Consider the following 14,482-nt stretch of genomic DNA (forward strand, 5'->3'; position numbering starts at 1 on the left):
ACTTCATTACTCACAGTTTGATTCCATTCTCAACTATAGTAGCTGTTTGGCAGCTACTGCTGGGCTCAACAAATTGACAAGGTGGGAGAAGAAGGAAGAAACAAATTACAAAATAATCAGATGTTACGAGCAGTCTCATGAAACTGATTCAATGAAATATGTTCAGCTACTTGTTTTGTTCATTGCATATGCGTTGTAATACCTCAATCGATTTTTAGCTAACCAACAGTAATGTGGATATAAGACTAAGTGGCTAAAGACACATATTAGATCAGGTAGAACAGTCTGGTGAGTTCAGAAAATGTCATCGCTTTACTGTAATGCAGCCTTTAAAGACAACACTGTCCACATATCCTGGTATAACGATTTCCAAAATCTAAGATGATACATTGCCCTGTTCTGTTCACGCATCGTAAAATGAAGTCTCAGATTTTTTTACTCTCATGATGTACGATGGTATAATAGTCGTGCCAACTGCCTCCATAGTAAGTCCTTGATGAGCCACATGCTGGGCAACATTTTTACACTCTGTTGGGGATCTGACATGTCAAGGCTCATTATATCTCTGTGGTTTTTCACTGGATTTTCTTCTTTATAACTCATGTGATTCATGAAAAGAAGTCCAGATACACAAACTACTTCCTTTTCCTCGAAATTATCTAAATAATGTGTTCAGTAAGCGCTGGGTCCTTCAGTTCTCACTTGATGTGTATCTCTACCCCTCTGTCTCAGACTGTCCTTATGTCCTTAATATTTGCAATATTTGGAACAAAAGGAGAATACATGAGTTTGGATGTGAAACACTGTCTCAGACACTTCTAACAGTGATGGCTCATTGCTGACATTGCTGTCTTTCCTCTTTTTTTCAGGGGAGATTTGTGCCTTTAAGATCTACGGTCAGGACGCTCCGTTTGAGGCAGTGGTTTTGAATCGCACGTCAGGAGAAGGAGTCCTGAGGGCCAGCGGTCCTGTGGACTGTGAGATCCAGAAAGAGTATACCTTCATAATCCAGGCCTACGACTGTGGGGCCGGACCGACGGGGGCCGACTGGAAGAAATCCCACAAGTGAGTCAGCCAGCGTCTGTTCGTGACTTGTGGGTTCATTTAGCTCAATAAGACAGATTAAGTCAAACATGTTTTTGTGTATTTGGCTGAACGATTGATCAGTGGCTGTCACTAATGTCAATTTTCCAGCAGACCTCACATCTTTATATTAAACGTGATTTTTTCCTTTGTTTTTTAAGAAATAACTTTATACTATCGTGCTGTGTGTTATTCCATTTCTTTAGTTTATTTATTTTTGTCCTAATTTGAGGGAAACACTCTCTATTCTTTCATATTTGTGTCCACTATCTTATTGTACATGGTTCAAAATACATTATAAGCTTATTAATCATGTATTGGAGCAATATTTGGTTTTCATACTAGTGTTTAATTTTCATTTTTAAGAGGTTACAATGCAATTTATATTTTTTTTGCTGCAAACCAGAAATTTGCCTGGAGGAACCTATTCTGACAACAAGATCATAACTGGCTGAAGAAATAGCTGGAATATATTTTGAACACATATTATAATACAATTTAATTCACTGTCACTGCAACACATTTGAACTACCTGAGGCTTAAAATGTTCAGTTTGCATTAGAACAATTTCTGAGAAGTGTTTTTTTTTTAACTCTGTTACGATTCTGTACTGTGTTGTGAGCAAATCAGCCTCGTCTGTCCGTCAGTCAGAAAGTGTTTGGCACATGTTCTCAAAAGCTTTGCGCATGACTTCACTAACTCTTCAGCCACTGGCTATCTGACATGTTTGTGTCTCTGAAACTTTCTTTATGTTGCCTAAAAGCTCAATTATGAAAATGATGATTGTCAGTTCCTGTATTGAAGCTGTCACATACTGCTAATTATTTCTTATCTTTGGACGACTCGCTTGTTTCGCTGTCAAAATAAGTCTCATTTAAAGTGGGTGGATGACATGACATAAAAACAATAATTTAAATGAAAAGTATTTGAATTAAAGTTCCAAAGGCAGCTGAAGAGAAAAGGGTTTGAAGTTCTCAAAAAAGTCTCGAGAATCGTGACAGCGAATGAAAAACAGAGGACAAAGTGCAAGTTGAGCCTCAGAAAGACAGCGGGATGTTTGCTCATTGTTACCAGAGAATAAACCCTTAAAAATGACCCGAGTCTAATTAACACCTATCTTACTGTGTTAATTAACTTAACATTGCAATTACTAAACAGCACACTGCTGTGCTAAACTGCATTATGTTGATGTCCTTGATGTGTTTCCTACCCACTTTCTTTTGTTGTTTTTTTTTGCAAATTAACATTTAAATGGCAGAAATGTAATTAGGAAAAATTAAATGACGCTTGTGCACATTTACTTGTTAGTTTCATGCATGATTCAAATTGAAAACAGAAGAGGTCAAAACTAATTTGTGTATGAGAGGTTTCGGGAACCTGCAAAATAGAAGACTGAGATGTAGCGGAAGTGGAGTGTGTGTTTGTTCTTTTTGGTGTGTAAATGATTCATGCTTTCAAAAAGATTTGAAATCACTCCAGTAACATCTGCAATAGCTGCGACATGATAGGTATTACAGAAAATTACTTTTTTTTTTTTAGTGAATAGCAAGATCTTTTTTGGGACGGGAAACAGACGTCTGGTTCAAATCTCAATAGCGGTGAGGTTGTTGCAGGAAGATGACGGTGCAAAGTGGATCTTGGAAGTTTACCTCAAGGAACTGCCCGCAGTAATTTATTTCCAAAGCTAAAGATGAGGCAACGACTGTAACAACTCACCTCTTGTAAGATTTCAGAGCCAGACTTGAATGAGACTTCTGTATCTGGTTACAAAAAGGATCCTTTTAATTAACAAAAGGGTCTCCATAGAAATCCCCTCCGTAGGGACTGATGTTGTCAGACACTGAGATTAACAACATCAGCCTCTCGGTGGCAAAAACAATCACCTCAAGTCAACGTTACTTTGACGGTTGGTGTAACAGCCATCACAGCCGTGTTGCAGTTGCCAACTGAGGCTGGTCTGCAGACTGATACCAAAGGTTTTGGTTAGTGTGAATCATTTACACACCCAAACATGTAAATGTAGGACCCGGCTTTTAAAATGAAGGAATTCTATTTTAATTCCACCGCAGCGCTTCAGCCACTTGTCTTGGTGTCTGTAGATGGAGAAAAGGCTGAATAAATGACAATGAGACAGACTGTAATTTAGGCAAGAATTATATTTCATTACAAACAATGTTATGTTTTACACTTGCAGCTCAAAGTTATAAAGAAAAGTAACTTTAAACCGTAATCAGATCTTGTCTTTGCTGCTTCCGTCCTCTCTTCTTTTTTTTCTTATTTTCTCTTTTCCATAAGATCTCTCAGTACGGCAGCAGTGACAGCTGAGACTTGCAGTTCTCTTCTCGGGATATGTCCCCCTAATGGCCCATCAATATCATCTGGGTCCGTATGTGTGTGAGGCAGGACTATGTGAATGAGATTGACAGGCAGGCGGACTGGCGTGGACAGCAGCAAATCAAACCCTCTGGTGCTTCATTCGTAGAAAAGGAGCTGCTAAAATAAGCTGCCGCAGGCTCGGCACTAAAGGGAAGAGGAGAGAGAGAGATTTATCAGCTCAGGGATCAGTGATGAATTTCACCAGTCGGATGATGAATGATGCACAGTGCTCTTGTGTGTGTGCGTGACATTATCGCTGCGTGACATTTTAAATAGGCCTCATTAAGCTAATGTCATTAATTAGCCAGATGTGCTTCTTCAGATACACCGTGAGCTGTTGTCAGGGAAGGTCACTGCTGAGGAAAACTTCACTATACATCTGAATTATTGCTTCATTTATATACTTTAGTGCACAAATGTTATCAGGGTGTGTCGTTGATATCTTCTGCAGCCACCGCCGGCAGATGAGATTGTGTGTTTATGTGGAGGATATTGAAACACTGCTGTGGATCAGTCTGTGCCAGTAGACGAGCTTGTTAAATAAAACTTTGATGAGCATTAAATGGTAATGAGAACCCATTTTGCAAAGAAATACCAATAAATAAACAAGACCTCACCTGTATGTGCGGTACTTTTTCATCAATTCTTCTCAAACCTGTTTTTCAGAACTAAATCTATAAATAAATCTTCAAGCAACTGTTTTCCTCTCGCTCTCTCCGCCTCCACCTAGCCACTGTTCTTAAGATAAACCGTGAAACACATTTGGTCTTAATTCATTTTAATTATCTCTAATGACCTAAAGAGATTTTTCCTTCCCTCCTCTCTCGCTACTTCCATCCATCTCTTCTTTCCCCATGTCCTGTCTTTTCCCTCTCTCCATCAATCATTTCCACTCCACTTTCTTTGCTTTCTTCTCTCCCACTTCTCTCCCTCCCTGCTTCCCCTCTTTTTTTTTTCTCCTTCCGTTTATTCAGGGCGGTGGTTCACATCCAGGTGGATGACGTGAATGAGTTCTGCCCTGTGTTTCGTGAGCCACTGTACAAGGCATCAGTGACAGAAGGGAAGATCTACGACAGCATTTTGCAGGTACTTGGATATTGTAGTTTAATGTTAACAGTATTTAGTTAGCTCTGTTACATTCTGTTTGATACTTCAGGCTGACGGATAGGTTCGCAGGTTCAGATGGTTTAATAGTGCCACAAAAGGTCGATCATTGTATCTCTGAGGTGTTGTTAACAGCACACCAAGTGTTGACCAACTGGATGTTGTCATGTTTCAGGTGGAAGCTTGGGACCAGGACTGTTCGCCACAGTACAGCCAGATCTGCAACTATGAAATTGTCACTGCAGGGACGCCATTTGCCATAGACCGAAATGGTAAGAGTCTGGCTTGGGTGAATGAGAGACTGGAGTTATCGCTGGTGATGTGATTAGGAGTGTCAGAAGGAGAAGGAGAAACCAGGAGAGCACAGAGAGGCAGTCTTCAAGCCTGGGGGATTTTTTTTTTAATTGGAAATTTTGATTTAAATGATGTATTTGTTAGAGGTGTGGCCAATTTGCAGGTTTCAGGATGTCCATATGTCTTTCCCGTTTCTGTGAACGCAATATCAGAGGAACGTCTGCTGGGAATTTCTCCAAATTTGGCATCCAGGTGGACTCACAAATGAGCTGATTAGGTTTTGATGGTCACAAAAAATATTTTTTGGCTATAACCCAAAAATTCAAATTTGAGAAAGTAGTCTTACGTCGGATCAAATGATAAAGAGATGACATGTTATATCCAAAAGGTCAAGGGTCATCTTCACTGCGACATCATAGTTTTATGCAAAAAAAAACCCCCCAAAACCCGTTTCTGGCCTTTATTCAACGTCATGACAATCGAACAGAAGCTGTGTTGGCCAAGCGTGTGAACACAGACGAGGACTTGGACTGTTTCGTGTTTCCCTCAGTGACACTACACACTAAGTACTCACCATAAGCTCAGAAGTTTAGCTGACTTTTAGCTCTTGCTTGTTGCTTGCAGCATGTGATGAAGCTCTCTATCAGTCTTGTGTACTCTACTAAAACTAAACAGTACTGGAGTCGACAGCTTGTCACTGGAAATTACTCACTGACATCATACATGTCAATATTGTGATGACTTTCATTTTGCCAAAAATATATGGAGTACATTTCACTAAATTCCTTCCAATTTTTCCTGGACATATTATACGAGTCTGGAAAGACATCGATGTGAACTGGAACTTGACTCGCTGGCAGTAATGCTGGTTTTTCACTTTTTAACCAAAACAATTCTGAAACTAAGACACCGCAAAAGCCAAAAGCTTATTTCTCCTAAATTTTGAATTTTACTTCAGTTTTGTTTTACTCACTCTTTGCAGTTACTAATTTGCCAGAAAAAAAACCTCAAAAATGGACCTTGCGGTTCGACTGCTCTTTCTAAAATGAAGACTGAACTTTTTACCTCTGCTATTAATCAAACATGAATGAGTCGTCTTTAAAGTCTGCTAGTGGAAGGATCATGAACTTCATTATTTGCATTAAAACTAATACTTGAGATACACGGAAATGTTTCAGATACATTTCTTGCAGTGCTTTTGCCTCACTTGAATTCAAACAGCATGGTAAATGTCTTAATTAAAGCTAAAAGCCATTCTTCGGCAACATTTGCATATGTACTTTCTATGATCTAAACCAGCTGAACCTCGTGTGAACGTGAACAAGTCTTGACTAAAGATAGACATGAGAGAGCCAGCTCAGACCGACTGAACCTAGAGATGAATCGTGGAGCAGGGAGTGAACAGAAACCAACGTCGTGTGAAGAAATGATACGACTGTGGTCGATTGTGAAGCAGCAGAGTCACATTCGCTTGTTTGTATTGGGTGGAAGATGACAGATTTTGTAAAAATCCACAAACTGGTTTTTAAAACTTAAACTTTAACACAGGAGCACTGCGACAGTCATCTTTTTATAGGTGTACACCAAACAGATTACTTTGAATACTCTTAAGAGAAAAATGAAAAAGTTAAAAAGCAAGCAGACAACTGTCGTTGATTCCGCTTTTTATTGCAGTGGTGTTGTGATCTGTGAAGATGTTTTTTTCATCAGTGTGTAGCTCAAAAGTTACTCAACAAAGATCCTCCTAACTCTGACAGCCTCTTTTCTATTTTCCTTTGTTCTTTCTTGGGTTTACACCAGTCCTAGTTCACTGGTGTAGAGTGTTTTATTTCTGATTGAGAGCTATTCTGAGCGTATCTGCCTATATAAAATTCCAGCTTTGGGATTTGCGCCGCCTTCTCCCTGAGCTTCTGCATCCACACTGTGCTGATCTAAGTGCAGCGTAATCCAAACTGAAGGGAGACTGGAGGGCTTTGTGTGTGTATATGTGTGTTGAATTCTACCAGTGGATCAGTCTTTACTGTACGTATCCCCTCCTCTCTCTCTCTCTCAGGGTTGTTTTTATTATTTTGTCTCATTGCTTTTTGAGTTTAACCTCCTGGTCTTTTGCTCTCTGTATTTTTACACTAGTCGGGCTCATTTGATTTGATCTCCTCGCAGGCACAGTAATATTGGTTGCGTAGAAAGTCGAAGACACAGCACATTGTTTAGACCTGCTTTATTGAACGGGGTAATTTTGTGCACTGAGGGAAGATAAAATACAAAATTAAATGGGCTGTGCTGCAGTGTGTGTCTCTGAATCCAGATATCAAATAAGTTGAGGATCTTCACACAGACAGTAAAGTCAAGATAAATACAGTCAAAAACACGTGAGAGAGATCCTGTACGGCACCAAATCTTCTTGGCAGTGCAAATAATAACATTTTACTTCAATAAAAACAGCAGCAGGGTTCAGATTTGAGATGTTGTTGTTCCGAACGTTGCTGCAGATGCAGAGTTTGAGATGTCTGTTGAATTTAGAGCTGCAGTGGTTAAGTTCGCCGTCAGCTATTCCAACTAACTGCCAACTGTTAATTGTTTTGAATAATTTCTTAAGAACTCTCTGATTCAAGCTTAAATGTGTTTCTGGTGCCTTTACTTCTCGATGTTAGTGTGCTGCAGTTATCTGTGTCACTGGTTTTACACTCTGTTTAGCTTTCTGACAGGCGCTTCACATATAAACTGAAGGTGTCTGCTCTGTGCAGCAGAGCCGTGTAGTTATATAAATCATCAACAATGAATATAATTGTTAGTTGCAGCCCTAATTTGAGTGGCTGTAGTGTTCCACATCCACATCTAATTCCTGCAACATCATTTAATGAAGAGAGTTTCCACTGTGCTGTAAGGGAATGTGGTTTTGTATAGATTTGCTCAACTACACTGAACTTCATGAATGAAATGTCTCGTTAAATTAAAATATCAGCTCAGCTGTTGTTGTAATAATAGTAGATTTCCAGAAGCTGAACTGTGAGTGTTCACACCAGCTGCGGATCAAACAGTCACTGTAGGAGACTTCAGTTGGAAGTGTCTGACTCTGACCTGCTCACCTCTCTTCCTCTGACATTTCAAGCTCAGCTCTTGTCTTCTCTGCACTGCTGTGCTCTGAGCTGATTTCTCCTGTGCTCACTGCACCTCCTCTACTCTGATCCGCCCTCTTTGGTTTTTTTTTTTGTTTTTTTTCCCTCTTTTCTTTTCCTCTCCTCTCTCCTCTTCTCTGCGACAGCAATCAGAGTGACAGCCTTTTATACAGCCCAGCCTCCGGATGCAAACAACAAAAATAGCTTCAGTTGTCCTCACAGGTCCAGAGAAAGACTGTGACGGCGATGACTGATGCGGAATGACAAAATAAGAATATGACATTGTTTTGAAGTCTGTTGTTTATCTTGAGGAACATCTGTATATAAATAATGTGTTTAATCATCAACTGGAAAAGATTTTAGTCCTGTTTTCTCTCTGCTGTAAGGTTGTTGTACAAGATGTACAACAACCTCACCGCTGTATTGTTGATGTTCAGGACATACTGTAAGAATGTGCAGTACTCTTCCTGGGTTTGTAGTCCCTGCTTAATGTTTTTCTTTTGTGGAGCTCTACTTGAATACATTTACTATAATAATACTGCAATTTTCCTGTAAAATGTAAACACTTCAAACCCACACATCTCTGGCCAGACCTCATGAATCACAGTCTGAAATGATCATTTATACGAATCCATCTTCCATCAGCTTTAATCACCATAGAATATAGAGTAGACCATGGATGCATTATAAAAACCATCAGTTGATATTGATGGCTGGGCTCTATTTAGGTGACAGTCATGCAGCTCCGCTTCTCCTCTATGAAGCGTCTGTATTCTCACCATGTTGCTTTATTATAAACTGTGAGCCTGTTTATCTCTGGCATCAACATGCATCGCTGGGGATCCGATCACAAGGGGACAGCTCGTCAGTTAACACTCGGTGTTTCGACGTGCATCTCAAGTTACCTCCTGCGATCGTGAATGTTTTTTACACAAAGAAAGAAACTGATGTATAAAATATACCAAATTTACAAGAAGGCCCACATTATTTAAATGTTGTAAGAGACAACGTTTGGTAAACATAAAGTTGAGCGATTTTAAAAGGGAGTCTGGAGAATATCTCTTCATCTCCCTGCAGTTTACTGGCTTGTTTGACCTATAGTATGTTAATCTTCAAGCCTGCCATCTGCTGTAGTGCAAAGCAACCTCAACATTTTGTAAATTGTCGATAATAGCTGTTTGATACAAATTATCCTGCCCATTCAAATTCATACACAAAACATGGATTTTGCACATATAATAATTTTATAGCCTGACCCCTCAAAACCCCCAACTGTGACTTAATTTCTTTAGTGAGCACAGCAAAGTAAGCAAATACATGCTGATGAGAGTAAACACAAAATACTGAAGAAGAAGATGAAGAAGACTTTTCATTCAATGTACACAATTCTGAAAGTGGGACAAACTTCAGATCTCAGCTGGTGAATTTGTCAAGAGCACTGACTGGAGAATCGACTTAATGTACGTGTTTGGATGCTGGGGTAACAAGAAAGGTAACATCCAGAACCTGTACTGCTTAAAATACTTTATTTGTCCTTTAAGAGGCTGTATGACTCTTAAAGAATTAATTTATATGCATACAAAAGTCTAAAAATTACGCAAAACTACACAGGAGTTAGAGAGGCCAGTCCTAAGCTGGTTAACAATATTCAACACGAAGAAGGCACATCATTACTATTCCACTTTTTGTCTGGAGGTTCACACACTGCAGGAAATGTCTGAGAGAGTCGACACTGTTAAACATTTATTAATGTTATTATACCACAGTGAGCTGCACTCTTAGACTGTAGTAACCTCAGTATATAACCAGGACAGGTTTATGAAAATCCACAAGCGTGTAGTATCTCCTCTGTCTCAGGCTGCTTACGCCGTTACCCTGGTGACAGCTGTAGATAATCCATCATTGCAACGTTACATCGACTGCTTACAAAGAGGCCTAGCTATTCAAATGCAATACAAGGTTACTGGACGTTGTATATCCAGTAAAAGGCTTTTACCAAACTCAAAGACATAAAGTCCTTGTCAATTATTGCTTATCGGGAAGTGTTTCTTGCTTTTTTTTGTTGTCAAATCAGCGCAACAGTTTATGTCTCTGTAAATGAATGACGGTAATTATATTTCTGTTTTTGTTCCCTTTAGGTAACATCAGAAACACGGAGCGGCTGAGCTATGACAAGCAGCAGAGCTACATGATTATGGTGACAGCCTTTGACTGTGGTCAGAAGAGAGCGAAGGAGGATGTGGCTGTGCATATTGATGTCAAGCCTGTCTGCAAACCTGGATGGCAAGGTCAGAGATAAAGAGAAATACTTTCAAAACGCCTTAATGTACCGTGCGATAATTGACAGAAATTGACTCATTACTATGCAGGCATAAAGTGCACTGACATATTGTTTAAACAAACTTTGATGTAAAGCGATACCATCAAAACTAAAGCAGGAGTTTCAGAGCAGTTTTTAAGCACATCCTTCCCCTCATGGGAACTGGATCTCATTTTAGAATGAATGTCTCTCGAGGAAATCAGAAGACCTGACAAAAACCTCCAGAGGGAAAGTTGACTGGAGTGTATTTCCCCCCCCCCCCCAAAAAACATGCTAGCAGCTTGGCATTCGAGCCGGCCCGTCTCCCCGTTGCTTCACCTGTCAGCACTGACAGCATCTCAAGAGTCAAGCTCACACAGGAATGAAAGAGGAAGACAGAGCAAAGATAAGAGGAGGGGGAGAGGAGGAAGAATGGGATAAAGAAAGAGGCAGAAGGAACAGGAAACTCAAGGCAGGAAAGGGAGAAACAAAGTAACAGTGGAGGAAGTGATGCTTACTCTTATAGTCTGAAAAAAATAAAGAACAGTGACCTACTGTAACCAGGATATGTGTTACTGTGTGTAGTGTAGTTAGTGAAACATCAATCTACTGCGGAGCTCGGATTTCATCACCTGAAGACATGTTTCTTAAACATTGAGCAAAACAGCTTTTAATAGTTTCCCATCATATTCTTCCAAGATAAACTGAGCCGAGGATGACAGAAACAACTCACGTTTAACCGTGAAGCAAATTGTTTTACTTAATAACCGTATGGAAGGTATTTCATTTTCAAAAGTACATTTAGGGAATTTTTATGTGAGCTGTGAAATTAGAAATTCCCAAATGTTTCCAACAATGTTTAAACCCAGAAAAATCTGTAATTTTTATTCCAGATAACTGTGTTTGCATTTGGTCACAGCTGTGGTAGTTGTTGAACAATGGAGACAACTCCAGTGATCCCATTTCCTCTTGGCTCTTTTGTTTTGTTTTGGTTGAGAGATTCCTCCAGGTGCAGGAATCACATACTCTGCATTTGAGTTGCAGGGGCCTAAAACATCTACAGAGTTAGGGTATGTGATGCACTCTTTCTAGGTTTCCAAAGATTCCAGAAAACTTGTAATACAAAAAAATATTGTTTTGTCTTGTGTACATTATAGCTTCATGGATGTTTTTCAGCTACAGTTAAGCTAACTCAAACGTGGAATATCTCCCTTCATGCCTGGAGACATCATATCATTTTGTGCTAAGATAAGAGCAGATAATTTGAATTGAAATCCATTTTGTACAACATTACTTGAATGCCAGTTATTTGGGATTTAAGGACATTCACTGAGGGAAATGTCAGTTTATATCACGGTCGGGTGGAGGTGCAGAGCGAGAGAGACTCAGACTGTCGAGAAAGTCTGAAATGACATTAAATCTTCGTTTAAATGTCATGCAAATCACGTGCAGTATCACTCTGAGGGGCTGTTGATTTTAGCACAGTAGGTCTTAAGAAAGAAAGTATTCGACAATTTAGTGGTCTTGTGTTATTTTTTTAATCAGAAATGTACTGATTTACAGACTGTAAAATCAACAAAATGCTTGCTACATCTTCCTCTTGCTATTAAGGAAAAGAATACACGATTATTTCTGAGCTTCAGATGGGCACACAGCGTTAATGAAACACTTGCTATTATACCCTGCTAACAGCCTCATCAATGTTGCATGATTCTTTGCATTTTGGCTCATAAAAGAGGTCGTTCTGCATAATCCTGTTGTAAAACCATTAACCCATAGTAGCTCAAAAATCCATGAATAAAACATGGCAGGGATGCATTCGAAGATCAAGTCGTTGGTTTATGTAACCTTATTCATCATCTGTGTGCAAAGGTCAGCAGAGCTGCTGCAGCTGTTTTTTTTGAAGAGGGTGTCTTGGCATTCATAGAGGCTAAATACATTTTGCTGCAGCTCACCTCACACTCCTCTTCACTCCTACCTGTTCAGTTTTTTTCTCGTTGTAAATGTTTGTCTCGGAAGACTTGATAAAATGTGGTGTCAGCTTCACAAGAACTGCCAGGTGTCCACCTACACCCACACATTCACAGGCGCGTTCACACACTCTTTTTTTTTTTTTTTTCCTGTCAACAATGGAGCTGGTGAAATTGTTTTCACCCCAGCGATTGAGGGATTCTCGTTCATCGAGGATAAATATAACACCCAGGTAATGAAAATATAACACCTGGCAAGAGGACTGACAGTTACGAGGAGGTCAGCACCCCTTTCTATCAGGCCTGTCATGTTAGTGGGTCCTCAGTCTCCTTCTGACGTGACACAGGGAAGGATTTTACTGAGGAAATTCTAAATGCCAAAGTTGCCAACCTGTGTGGTCGCCTGTCACTCCTCCAAGGCCCACGTGCTCATTATGAATCCACCTACAGGAGTACATAAAATGTTATGTCTTACATTTCTGGGGAGCTCTCTGATGATGCTTAAAATATAGAAAAGAGAACAGGATCAGAGGACTTATGTGTGTCCTACGGGGAACACTGTTTAAAAGAGATAAATACGCTGAAATAGATTTTTATTAAATAAGTTCAAGCACCCAAGTGTGCATATACATACTAATGTGATTAAAGAGGCTGCGTGGAACTTCTGTGTAGCTAACATTTCTCCACGTGTGCTACTGTTGCGATCTGTTAGCGGAGCAGAGAGGCACTGAGACGAGGCACTCTAGAACGTGCATAAAGTCACATCCTTTGGACTAAAAAAGCTAAAGTCTTACACAAACAAATCCACAGTCCAGCAGCTTTAAACAGCTTCAACAAATTGCCCACATGCTTGTTTAGGCAACCAAGAGAGACGGGGAAAGTCTAATTTTTCACATCAGATAAGAATCTGCTCACACGTGGCCATCAAAAATGTGAATAAAAATATTCTGAACACGGCCATTCTCTCCATCAAAAAAAAAAGCTAGCTGCTGCTCTTTCTTAGAATTTGTGAAATACAGAGTGGCATAAAAAGAGACGGGTGGTCAGACGGGTAGTCAGAACTATCTCGTGGTGGGAAGAAATTGCCAATTTTGATGTCAGACCGCTGTAAAAGTACAACATGGTTATTATGGTTGGATTTCCTGGTGTGTGTGAGTGTGTGTGTGAACGATCATGTTAGAGAGAGAGTCAGATAAAGTTAGTGACATGTTCATGAGGACTAACAGGAATATGAGATCTCAGACCAGATATAACATTTTTTGAGAGGTGAGACAGATATGAGCCACTCATCACTCATTTACATATACTGTGGTACTGTAACAATGACATTTATTCATTATGTAGTGTAAAAAATGAACTTCTCCCTCTATACAAACCACTAAATAAATGTTGACCATTACAGGTTGGAACAAGCGAGTAGACTACGAGCCAGGGACTGGAAGCAGGCAGCTGTTTCCCAAGATGCACTTGGAAACGTGTGGAGGTCCCCTGTCCGGCGTGAAGGCAATGGTGGAGCTGCAGACCAATCACATCGGGAAGGGCTGCGACCGGGAAACGTACTCTGAGAAGTCTCTGCAAAAACTCTGCGGTATGTAGAACGAGAGAAAAAACAAAGAGAAAAGTTGTTCAAGTACGCAAGTATGTAAAAGGTGAACAGTGTAAAAGAAACTGATTGAAATGCCTCGTTGAAATAGTGAGGTGCTATTTAAGAGTCGAGGACTGTGAGAGTGCAAAGGGTTGAGATAATAATGAGGTGAAAGATTTATTTCAAAGATTACCTCTTAACAATCTCACCAACTTCAGTCTAATAATATGCCAGTTGTCATGCCATTTTAATCCTGTGGAATACTTTAGAATAACACTTTTCTTTTTCATTTTTTATGTTTTTTACTGGCTTTACTCTGTAAAATATACAGTCCGCACAGAAAGAACAAGGAATATTCCTGTTGACAAATTAGAGCAAATTTGTTTTTGAGTGAAAATATGAAAAGTCTGAATTGATTTAGTGTTTTTCACAGTGATTTTTTTTCCAACAGGTTTTGCTTTCGTACACCTCTTCCTCATCAAGTCACATTTACAATCACAATCAGTTTATGGTTGTAAGTTGTAAATTATGTTGTGTCTTCAAAAAGTGTGTTGAAAAAAAGTGTCTCAGATGTCAGTTATATTTGTGACATGCTCACAGCATTAGGTCGTGAACGGATGTAGGCAAACCTCTGTTAAAAAACTCATGCAGAAAA

At 39.6% G+C, this 14,482-nt stretch overlaps 1 protein-coding gene across 1 annotated transcript in view; it reads left to right on the forward strand.

The window, feature by feature from the left end:
* clstn2 (calsyntenin 2) overlaps positions 1-14,482 on the forward strand; it is a 149,545-nt gene that overhangs the window by 98,496 nt on the left and 36,567 nt on the right. Inside the window, exons 3-7 of the mRNA XM_037083713.1 lie at positions 870-1,065; positions 4,434-4,545; positions 4,739-4,835; positions 10,112-10,261; positions 13,645-13,830. Coding sequence (XP_036939608.1) covers positions 870-1,065; positions 4,434-4,545; positions 4,739-4,835; positions 10,112-10,261; positions 13,645-13,830 — 741 coding nt within the window. The remainder of the gene's footprint in view (positions 1-869; positions 1,066-4,433; positions 4,546-4,738; positions 4,836-10,111; positions 10,262-13,644; positions 13,831-14,482) is intronic.

The sequence above is a fragment of the Acanthopagrus latus genome, chromosome 21 (assembly GCF_904848185.1).
Source record: "Acanthopagrus latus isolate v.2019 chromosome 21, fAcaLat1.1, whole genome shotgun sequence".
NCBI lineage: Eukaryota > Metazoa > Chordata > Actinopteri > Spariformes > Sparidae > Acanthopagrus > Acanthopagrus latus.